This window comes from Alternaria ethzedia (assembly GCF_023757985.1).
Source record: "Alternaria ethzedia strain BMP 0044 chromosome Unknown scaffold_6, whole genome shotgun sequence".
Lineage (NCBI taxonomy): Eukaryota > Fungi > Ascomycota > Dothideomycetes > Pleosporales > Pleosporaceae > Alternaria > Alternaria ethzedia.
This window is the reverse complement of record NW_026056199.1, coordinates 208,377-220,029: the sequence shown is the minus strand read 5'-3', so window position 1 is coordinate 220,029 and position 11,653 is coordinate 208,377. Positions and strand designations below refer to the sequence as shown.

The window sequence follows — 11,653 nt, the reverse complement described above, 5'->3', positions numbered from 1 at the left end:
AGATATCTGACTCCGGCGATCAAGTTGTTCATGCTTGCGATGGGGCGCTGATGCGCTGATGCGCTGTGCACGCAGTCAGTGTCGTTCCCGTCGACAAGATGTTGTTGATGGCTGTCGTGCGCGATGAGTCTTCAGTAGCAGAGTCTGTGTGTTGGCACGGTCATGCGCTATGGGCTTGTGCGCCGTGGTCAGGTATGACACTTAGATTCGGGCGTTCACATTCATTTCTTCCACTTCTTCCAAGCATCTACAAATCCAACCTCTTTCTTCGCTTCGTCGCGACCGCCCAAGCCACCAGCTCCTTCACCCAATCCTCCAAGATCGACAAGTGGCACCATACTAGGTCGTCCATGCGCGCACATAAACGGAAAGACGCAACCCGCTAGGTTCCTCACCAAAGCCTTACAGTCGTCAATACTGAGCTCATCGTTGAACATGATAGCTGACCGACACGCGCGCGAGTTGATGAGATCAACGAGACCCGATGGGCATGTTGCAAGACGTCTGACCCAGTCGGTGGGGTCGTTTGCTGATGAGCTAGATGGTGTGGGTAGAGGAGGGAGATGTGGATCTTCGGCGTATTTCCAGACTGTTGAGCGGAGGAAGGAGATTAGGACTTTGGGATCGGACTTGCATCGTTCGGATATAACAGTTGGAAGCGTCGTGACGGATAAGACGTACTTATCCTTGTCGGCAGTGCTAGGAATGGATGCAGATACTGTCGTCTGGACGATGTCGTAGAGAATACCCCATGCTGCAAAACGCGCGGCATGCGTTATGAAGTGTGTTCGCTCCTGCGGCGAGATTGCAAACTGCGTTGGCTTCTCCAGCACAACAGAAGCTACATGCGCTTGGTGGCCAAGCTTGGACTTGTATCCAGTTCCCTCTTGCACCGGGATGCAGAGTTGGCTAAGGAGCGACTCAACCTGCACACGCTCATCTGCTGCATGCTGATCGATCAACACAATAAGCCCTGCGCACGTATCTTTTGCTCGTTTTGAATCTTGCATCTTGACCAAGATAAACTTCTTGTCGACCTGCGCAATGACTTGCGCGTCTCGCAGCCCTTCTTTTGACAGTCTACTAGAACCACTCGAAGAAGTCTGGTTGAAAGCTCTGTCGATATCGATGCGAGAACAACCATGTCTAGAGTGATGGTGTCCGTGGTCGACCTCATCTTCGTGCGATGCCGCCTGCTGTATACGCTTTTCGCTCGGCTTGAAGACCGGGTTCTCCCATTTGTCCAGTATGTCATCAAGCCAGGGGGTCTTGCCAACCACAGCCGTCGCAGCCCGTGTCGGTAATCGCATGGACCTGTTCGATGTGTTATGGGATATGGATTCCGAGAGCATAGCTGAGTCGGTACTTGGCCGCGACCGAGCGTCAGGTACGACGCAACCTGTTCTAGCGTTTAGTAGATGCATCTTCTTAGTCGTTGGATCAGTCCACAAGATGGTATCGTCGTTCTCCATGCCATCGGTTTCTAGGCTCTGTGCAGGCGGCGCTACGTCGTCGCGCTGTTTTTGTCCGCTCAGAGCACCTTGAGCTAGTGGCGCTACTTCGAAGTGGGCGAAAGCTTCGGAGTTTGCGCCATGTGAAGTATCGAATGCGGCCTTGGATTTCGGCACGTTCAGAGTGCTGCTGAAGAACTCGGGCTTTCCACTCTTGATGCGTGACCACTCTGCAAAAGCCCTGGAGCGAGACCTGTCGACCAACTCGCGTGACGATACCTTTTCTGGACGTTTTCTCTTGAGAGACTGTGACGGAGTTGAGCTTTGCTTTGGTGTTGCCGAGCGCACTGTTGTATCGTGTCCTCGGAAAGCCATGTTAGTTGTGGGGCTTTCCGTGAATGGCGTGTCGACAGCAGCGTCCTCAGCAGCGCTAGAAGCAGTACCAGGCCGGTCGCGCTTCTTACGAGAATGCCGGGGTCTAAAGTGATGGACCGACAGCCATTGAATTACCATTGCATCCAGGACCTCCATCACGTTCTGTAGGTTCGCTTCATCTCCGATGAACTGATCTTCGGAAACGCTTCTCCTGCGAGCCTCCTTCAACGAGATGCGAAGGTGAAACATGGGATATCTGTCGACATCTTTGCGTGCTTTCAGCTGTCTGTTTGTGTAGCCATCTTGCTTGAAGCGCTTGTCTGTCTGTCGTCGGACTTTCTCCTGCTCATCGATGTCGGCATCTTCCTCAATGGTGCCAAAACTAGACAATGCGAAGAGGCGATTTACCGCATCAAACAGCTCATTGTGACCGGCCTCCGCAGAAAGCGGTCGTATGCCCAGCGAGATGAACTGAACATGCTTGCTGGGTGCTGGAGTTAGTGATATAGCGCCCTTAATCGAGATGGCAGATGTAGAAGCCGACGCTGGTACCCACGACGCCCACTCATCGACGGTGATGTAGTTGGCCTGGGTCAATACGTTGAGGAGTGATGAGAGCTGTGCCGATCGTGGCTTCGCAATCTCACTTTCTTTGCTCTTTGTGGCTGCTTCCACGCCGGATATGCTGAGACTGAGCACCACCCTGTTGTCACCGTCCCGTATTCGAATAGCGACCGGACGCTGCCAACTAAGCAAGAGACTCGTTACGTCCCTCTTCAACCCATCCCAGAGTCTGTCGTGTTCGGCTCTTTGCTCTGAAATTATCGACCGTTGCTTCACGCGCACGGGCATACTGCCGAACAAGTTCCGCACGGTGACGCGGGTGCCATGCTTGCCTGATATCTCGTGATGCGCCGACGCCGGAAGTTGCCTCTCCACGACCTTGGATTGGTGGAACGTTATCGCGTTATGTGAACGGTGTTGGTAGTGGTGCGAGGAAATGGTCAGGAGTGACATAGCAGCGAGTGACGCGAGGAAGGTGCCATTGCGGCCAAGGAGAGGGTCGGTCGCATGGTACTTGGACGTGTCTGTCGCCGTCAATTTTCTATCTAGATGGCTTCCGGCATGTACACATACAGTAGAGCTTGCCCAGGCCTCCTTCTTCGCGAAACTCGAGGGGAGATACGCCGAGACCGTCATCTTCGACCGAGCATCCGCCGCGCGCGAAGTCAATCGCGGCTTCTACCTTGGTCGCTTTCGCATCCAGGGAATTCTTCAGGAGCTCCAGCACAACTCCCGTAAGCGAGACAATTGCCGTCGACGACTTGATTTGGGCGATCACCTCGGCGGGCAGGGGCAGTATAGTTCGCGTGGAGGCATTGGGGATAGTATGTTTGGCGCCAATGGACGTGTTTCGGGTCATGACGTAGTGATAGGTCTGGCGGGCGCCCCCTCTCAGCCCTCGTTGTTTGATGACCCGTGTTCGATCATGTTAAGGGGTCGCGCCGTGATCAGTGTTGAGTTTGGGTGGGCGATAACATGGAGATCTACAGAACATACGCAATCGTGTGTCGTGAAGGGAACATGGCGGCTTAGCGCGGCGGGCGGCAGGTGCGCTGGGGAAAAGGGTCAGGGTCCAGCCGGAGATATGAGCAGGAGCGACCAGCAGCTCCTCGCTCTTTCCCCATCAGCGCAACCTCCCGGCCCCAACCGCGTAACAGACTGCCTCAATCGCCTCCGATTACTGATAGCAGCGGTACGACTTGCTGTCTCGCCGTTCGATAATCGCGCCCGACCGCTTGCGCTGGCTTTCACGACGCACACCGCGCTACCGACAGCCGCGTCCCCATTACTCCAGTAGATTCGACGTGGGATCGTCAGACTAAACGTGGCATCCCGCGCCTAACTAGCCCAACGACCTCCTTCACTCACCACTTGCACTCTATATTTGGCAGCCGGCATAATGGCTACGGCCGAAGCTGCGTCGAGACCCCATGGTACGGTGAACTAGTCTTGCACAGCCATTGTCTCAGACAACTACCCAAATTATATCCTCCCTACACCACGCCCGCTCTCCCCTCGACAAATTATGCTCACCATGCTAACGCGATACAAAGACCGACATGCGCGCAAGCGACCCTTTGCGGGTTGGATGAAGCGCCTGGCCAATCTGAAGCCCTCATCCTCCGACGCCCCAGGCAAGAAGGGCAACACGGTCAAGAAAGGCGCCCCAAAGAACAACCCCTATCCTGAGTCTGGCTACATCAACACCAACGTACCGCCCGCCGACAACTCTTCCGTCACTACCCCGGCCACATTACGATCGCACGACAGCTACACGTCCATAGAGGAGCCCGCGGCCGGACAGCGACAGGCGATAGAGAAGAGCAACAAGTCGACAGCCCCCACGGTCGCCACAGTCCCCGAGACAGTACACTCGTCAAGGTCAAAGGCAGAGACAGGCGGTAGCAACTTTGTCAATGGCGGCAGCACTTTCTCGTCCCCGCATGGCTCAGAGCACTCCCTCACCACCACCCTGACCACCATACAATCGACTGCGCCCTCGAATATCCTCAACCTCGGCCAGGCGCAACCCCAGAACAATGCGACAACCACAAGCACTACGCCCGTGCACTTTTCGCATCAGTTCCCCACCTCCCCGCCGCCGTCAGCCATACCGCCGCATCTGGCGCCCCAGCAGCCGCAGCAGCAGCAGCCCAACTCATATCAGGGCGCCACCGCGAACAACATCCTCACCGATAACGCGTCCATCCTCACACTCGCCTCCTCCTCGAAGCGCCGCCGTCGCAACTCCGTAGATACCAATGCCTCGATGCGCGCACTAGCTCCTTCGTCGCATTACGGCGGCAGTCGCGAATCGCTGCCCCTCAGCGTACTATCAGCGAACCCCGACGCCATATACTCGCCCTCCAGCAGGCCAAGCAACGTCAGCGCCTTTGTAAACGCCGAGCGCGCGAGCGTCTACTCAGCATCCGGCGTCACAGCCCCAGTCCTGCCCAGCGAGCGCAACAGCTACTACGCGACCAAGCAAGCCGACGGCCTCAGCGTGCGCAGCGGTCTCCTTGGCCACGGCCGCACTGATAGTATCAGCAGCATGCGCGCCACGCCCACCAGCCCGCTCGCCAGCCCCCGCGAAAACCCCATGGGTCCCGCACGCATCAGCCGAAAGAGCTCAGAGTGGAAAGATGCGAGGGAAGCAAGCGACGAGGACGAGGCGCCCGCGAGCCCAATTGTCGAGGAACATGAGGATAAGCCGACACCGAATGCTCAGACCTGAGTCAGTCCCAATGAAGCAGGCGCGAGTACAAAGTTACGATAACCGAGATACCAACATTGGCGTTGATGGGGTTAGGAATGGCGGGTGGGCTGTGTCACGATATTCGGATTAATAGGGCAGCAAGGAATACGGTTCCTGGTACTGGTGACTCTAGGATGATGCGAGGATGGCGTTAGTCTGGGGTAGGGCTGGATGGGTGGGTTGGTTTGTGGTATTTTGGCTTCTTCATCTTATACCCTAGTATCGAATGGAGCTTTTTTTTTCTTTGCGAAGTGAGTGCACGATGATGCCCAGGTGTGTTTGAGTGTGTTGATTCGGGAAGGTGCGACTAGTCTATGGAGTAGCTGATCGCTCTTTCTACATTGGCAGCGAACCGGCCCGTGGCCTTTCCCCAGCTATCAGAGTTCTCTCCATGTTCCCCAATTTCTCCTGCTCATTCTCCGTCTCCTAGTTCTTACAATTGTTTCCGTTGGCAGGACACGCCTTCTTTTTTTCCTCGGACTCGTGAAGATGATAGTCGCAAGCAGACAACTCCGTCGTTTCATCGCATACCCGGATCTTGTTTTGCTTCAGCATAACGGCAACAAGGAACTCGTTTGGCAACTGCGACAGGTGACTCTTTTCTTCTTCGTCGTCTTGTTCCTCATTCCACGCAGTGCACTGCAAGTCAACCATCATAGCGAGGATCAGGCTGTCCGACGGCAGGTTGTCGAAGGCCCATATGATAGTCGCGTAGGAAACGCCACTGGCTCCGCCATCCACTCCTTCCCCAAATTGCACATTGACGAACGTGTTGTGTGCGAGATGATGGAAGGCTGGAGTAAGGAATCGATCTCCGAACATACCACACTTCAAGACAAGTTCCCAAGCATGGTAACCTCGTGACGGGTGCATTGGATAGACAGGATCAGTTTCCTCTGCCAGTCGGAGGATCGACTTTGCGTTGTTGGGCAGCGCTTGAGCGTATAGCCAATGGACGAAAAGGTTAAACACTTCGGGGTCGACATCTTCCAGCGTTACGCCCTCGTCCGACTCTTTCCAGCGCCCGTTGAACGCAGTGCGAAAGTACTCTGAGTGGTGACAGATTATGTCCTTGTGGATGTTGTAACGCTTCTTCTCGTAGCCGACGAAGATGGTGACGATTTCGCCTTTGGCGACAGTGCTGTTCAGTCTGTTAGTGACCGCGATAGCTCTAGTCGCAGCGAGTGAACTACTTACCTGAACCTAGGTGCAGCTTGAGATACTTTTAGCTTGTCCGCCATAGTGCTGTCGAGTTGGTGTGAATGTGGCGGGGTGCAGGTAGAAGAGAGGGTAGGTGATAGGAAGAGTCGGTCCGGACTATTCGCGGGTTAGTCGAACTTTGGAAGTGAAGGTAAGTCTGTAGCAAACACACTAATCCAGAAAGCGCTCTAGCGTATCTTACATTCTCGTATTTTCTGGAAAATCGTGAGGTGGCTTAAGGAATACGTTGTATAGTGTGAAGTAACTTCGAGAGGGGATAAGGTCGCGTGTAGAGCTTCAAGTAGGTTGCGGTGGTGTTAAGTGAGTTTATAGTGTGGTTATATAGCTACATAAGTTTTTGGATGATGAATACAAGGCTGTAAGAAGGCTTGAGGACCTCTTGGGTGTGGTAAGGTTGTTGATTTCGTCGTGACAGAGGTCGATGTAGACGTCTCGCACTGATCGATTCCAGGGGATATGCATCCCGTATCTACCTCATGAACCTGTCATTTGGAGACAGATAGAGCTATTTTGATGTAAATTCTGATAAAGGTCGATGGTTGAGTGACATACATACTATATCTACACCCAAAACCTCTCCAGCCAGTTCCAAAGTGCTGTCCAACACTGCCCTATTTCAAGTGATATACACCCGATACATGTCCCGTAAACAATCTCCTGTGATGCTGAAGTACTATCTCGACCTCCTCCCATCTTCTTCAGCTTCCATCCATCTGTTCAAAGATGGGATGAAAGACATAGTGGGCTGTGCGGTGAAGAGTCAAATGTGACTAACATAGCGAAGAGTCAACACCACGCAGCCACTACACAGTCACAACACTGTAAGTGACTGTTATACGTATGAATCACTGTATGGATATGTCTGGTATAAGAGTGGAGGGGAGTGGCATCTGGTTATCACCACGCACGCCCTCCTGGTACGCCCCCTATCCGAGACGACATCAGACGGAATTTACTAGCCACAACCCTTTAGCTCGCACCCAACTAGAACAGCCTTATATATATTATGCCAACTGGATCGAATACCATTGTTGATGCCAAGATAAAACAAGAGATACAGCGCAGCAAGGACTTGTTCGCTTCCAGCATCAAACAGTTTCACAGCTTCGAGAAGACTAGCGACGCGATCAAAGCAGCCAAACACAAATTCGAGAAGCATCAATCACATATAAACGCCTCAAGTGATACTCTACTGGAAGGTCTCTCTCATCTGAACGACCATTTGGAGGCTCGGCAAGCAAGACTTTTGCTCATTGCAGACGATGCAACCCTCGAGAAAGCATGGCAGGAAACCAGAGACTTGTTGGAGTTGCTTCTTCAATGACAAACAACGCGACATCAATTGCATTCCTATGGTACGTCCTACGAGATTCGAGTTACGTTTGCAAGCGCTGATCATGTATTCCCAATCACAGACGCTTTCCTCTCATCTAATCACGACCGTCTGGGCCGAGCACCCATCGAACCACTCTCCAACTTCGCAGCCGAACATCGGGTTACCTATACCAACACGTTGGAAAGAATTGGACGAATTGGGGAGGAGATCCAAGACCAGCATGCAACGGCGTCGCAGTGAAACATCGTGGAAGCGAACGATGAGTAGTCCATACAAGAGTCCGCTTTCACTCCACGGATCAGTTGGCCACCATCTTGATTCGTCGTCATGGAGCATAACGCTATATCGGGTGTCATCGCCCTGGTCGGGCCCAAGACGAATATAACCTTTCCATTCATCCCATCGAAGTTTACAAAGTGGGCCTGTGGCCACGATGTGTCCGCCCGTGACTTGACCCCATTCGTCCCACGCATACTTTACATCGACGTCTAGTATCGTGGTTTCGCACTTGTACGCATCGATCCATATACGGTCTTCCCATGTGACTGCGCCGTCGATAGAGGCCCATGACCAGGTCGGTGCTCGATACGGTTTTGGACGTGGGCCTGGCCCTTTTTCACTGATCCTCCACAATAGTGTCTCTGGTAGGTGGCTGTCCCAAAGTCCAGCGATGTATCTTACCCTGTTGTTCACTCTTCCACGCCACGTGGTCCACACATCTTGTGCCATTCCAGATATAGCTATTAACTTATCACTGGGGTATGTGAGATTGGCCTTGGAATAGTCGATGACCAATGCCTGCCACACCATGTGCATCTGTACCGCGGCCGGTAGGTTCGATAGCCCCGGGAGGCGCTTGTGTATGACTGACGATATCGATGAGCAGTCCCTCGTCTGCTGGTATACGGACTTGGGCAATGTACCAATGGAACCTGTGAGACCGCGTGGAAGGCCTTGAGGAAATGATTCACTGTAGTTGGCAGAACGACATTCCCAGAATACCTGCCCTTTGCCGAAGTGCAAAACCCGTTTCGAGAGCTGTCGTTCTTGAAAAATCCATGCACGCTTGAAGGCCGCTGTCTTCTGAAGTTCCCGACCGAAGTCGTCTTCGTGAACGATATGCCAGCTTGGGCCTAAACCTTGGCAATCCCGGTGCCGCCAATCGAAACCATCAAAGGGAGGACACATCGGAAAAGGGCCGATTTCAGCTGGGTCGCGGTCGAAGTAGAATCCCTCGCTTGCATCTTCAGCTCCCGATGCTGATAGGTTTAAGGCGGAGTTGCGATAGACCTTGTGCATTCGCACTGATTCTGTCTGCCAGTCTGCATGATCATCTTGTATCTGATTGGAAAGGGTCAGCAACCAGCCCCTAGCGCTTGAGTTGAGAGATCATCGTACTATGCACAACGAGTCTATCCATATGTACCGCAACCCAAACGATCTGCAAAGGGCGATAGCATGTTGGAACGTCAATGGAAGTGAAAGAAGATCGATCCCTTCTTGGAATTGAACGGAATTTGCGCCAAGTAATTTGACAATCGGTTTAGACCCCCAGCAGTGGCTCAGAGTGGCGTAGCCACCTTGCAGGTTGTGTTTTGTTGTAACAATCAGTCTCGGATCGGACGTGTTCGGCATTACCTCTAGCAGCCTTGTCGGATACCATATCGTAGATGCATCATCGCGACAACTCTCATGAGATTCTCTGCAATGCTTGAACCACTGCCTTGCCAAGCCCAGGACCTTTGCAGAGCCCGAATTAGAAGGAGCCATGCGGAATGGTTCCCTCAATATGTCTGGTGTAGTTAGCACCGATCCGTCGCCAATAGCACATACCTACTCGGAGCGTATGGAACACAGTGAAAGACGTCGAGTGGTACCCTAGCCAGATCATCGTCTTCTTGCCCTCCTCGATAGAACCTGATTGAAGTGGTCTGCAAAGAATCACCAGCTTCAGGTGCGCTAGTGGTTGCAAGGTAGAAGGTCGCCGGATGGACCCCGAGAAGCTTCACGGGGCGAATCGTTTCTTTTAGCGTCCGCCGCAGTCTAGTGCAGATATAGCAACCAGCTATCTTTGCTGCAGCAAGTTCTAAGAAGCCCTGGTGATGGACCTTGTAAGACTCAAGCGGTATCTGATCCTCAGATGATGTCCGATGAAGAATCGGTTGCAGAGCCATACACGCATCGCAAAGATGCATGATTACGAGTGAGAATCGCAACCTGAGACTCCCAACAATTCGACGAAGAAAGGTCTTGTTCGACAATATCGTAGATGATGGAAAAGAGGGAGGATGTCGAAGCAAATGACGCACTCCGCGATGGCGGGGCTGTGAAGTCATGCGCGAATGTGGCACAGTAGCACAACATCGGACCTTCTCGCAAACTTATATTGCAGCAGACTCGCCCAGCTCCAATCACACGGTATCCCATCTGATCCTCGATGCTTGTGTATTCGCGTGGTAGGAATGGTTCCACGCCCCCACTGCCATGCAGATAGAGATCGAGGTAGCGTGACCAGATGGGGCGGACAAGGTGTGATGATCTCGGTGGAAGGTAGCCATCTAATCGACTGGAGGGATAAGCTCGTGTGGCTGGGCGAATTTTTCCCGTGAGCGTATCTGACAAAATACAAGTTCGAGGAGAGAAGCTCCTCGCTCCACTCACCTCCATGCTGGCTGGCCAGTCACACATTCTCTTTGCTGATAACTGTGTAAAACGGTGGCGTACATAATAACATGCATTCAACGGTATTAGTCCTGCGTCCCGAGGTCGCTAGCGACTACGGGAAGTCACATGGCCGGCCGAGTGTTGCGATATGGAGTGCCAGATCAAGCTGCTTGCTTGTCGAAAGCCTCACTACCTCTATAACCCCGTCCATATCGGCGAAAGAAGCGACTCGCTGCCATGTGTCGCGCTACATTTTCATGTAACAGAGCTAGGCAAATCGCAGCGATAACACGCCCAGTCGGTCGTTCGTGAACGGACGACATCGAACTTTGTTAGGCATTTGACATGTTCGCTCCTGCATACACGGCTGAGCTCGAACTATGTGTACAGTAGGGATGGGCTAAGGAGATGACTTTGTGCGAAGAAGCTTTTGACCAGTGAATAAGGTATCGTCCACGCGGCGTGGCAGAAGAGAGTAGAACGACAATTGGCGACTGTTTGCAATTGCGGATTTTGATCTTCCGTTGACCGATTCAGAAGTTCCGTCCACTGCACATTTGGCATGTCTCGCGACGCGATTCGACGTGCGGGAGATGAGATTGAAAGGATAGGAAGAGGAGGCTGACGGTGTTCGCGTTCTGGCCCGCAAACCGCGCGGCGATACGCGCCCGGGTACCTTTAGGGCTGGGCATCCAGGGGCTTTCGCACTAAGATCAGCGCGGATTAGCGCCCTTGGCAACCCATCCATGGATCTTTCCGCTCTGGCTGCGTGCGTCACCTCAACAACATCCAGGCCTCAAAGTTCGTTCTCCAGAACCGACACGGCTTCGAGTCCGCTTCAACGCACACATGTCTTCTCTCGAAAGAGACTTCCGTCCTCACAAGATCATCACCGACCATTGAAATTATCGTCTTCAGCCTAGTTTGGGTTGGCCGGCACAACACGTAGCTCACTGTTGTCGCACATCAACCACGACACGAACATGTCGCTTCTGTGGTATGGAATGCAACTCCCGACCCCGCGTTGTGCTGGTAGAGCGGAAAACGGTGCCCGTACCTGCGTATGTACCCCGCGACAGCATTCATTCTAGCGTTCGCTACCCCGCCACGCTATCGGAGAACATGTGGAAGAGAAGTGTGATCGCTGGATGATTTCATGTCGAATCATGTGTGTGAATCCTTCAAAAGACGCTGGCGATGCTTCTCCGGGCGACATGTTAGTGTCCTACACCGTAAAGGTACTTGACGATCCCTTGGAGCGATGGATATCTCACGAATATATCTATT

The 11,653-nt window shown here is 53.1% G+C and overlaps 3 protein-coding genes across 3 annotated transcripts; 1 reads left to right on the top strand and 2 right to left on the bottom strand.

Moving 5' to 3' along the window:
* Nucleotides 1-221: 221 nt before the first annotated feature.
* J4E87_003346 (uncharacterized protein) lies at nucleotides 222-3,249 on the bottom strand (the record flags this gene model as incomplete). Its single annotated transcript, XM_049374974.1, has 2 exons — nucleotides 222-2,914; nucleotides 2,964-3,249. 2 exons carry the CDS (start codon nucleotides 3,247-3,249, stop codon nucleotides 222-224), a joined length of 2,979 nt encoding a protein of 992 aa, XP_049234896.1.
* Nucleotides 3,250-3,789: 540 nt separating this feature from the next.
* On the top strand, nucleotides 3,790-5,124 carry J4E87_003345 (uncharacterized protein; the record flags this gene model as incomplete). The annotated part of the gene is made up of 2 exons (XM_049374973.1): nucleotides 3,790-3,823; nucleotides 3,944-5,124. The coding sequence occupies 2 exons, from the start codon at nucleotides 3,790-3,792 to the stop codon at nucleotides 5,122-5,124; spliced, it is 1,215 nt and encodes a 404-aa protein (XP_049234895.1).
* A 447-nt stretch (nucleotides 5,125-5,571) lies between these two features.
* Nucleotides 5,572-6,386, bottom strand: J4E87_003344 (uncharacterized protein; the record flags this gene model as incomplete). Its single annotated transcript, XM_049374972.1, has 2 exons — nucleotides 5,572-6,286; nucleotides 6,343-6,386. 2 exons carry the CDS (start codon nucleotides 6,384-6,386, stop codon nucleotides 5,572-5,574), a joined length of 759 nt encoding a protein of 252 aa, XP_049234894.1.
* Between the last annotated feature and the right edge of the window lie 5,267 nt (nucleotides 6,387-11,653).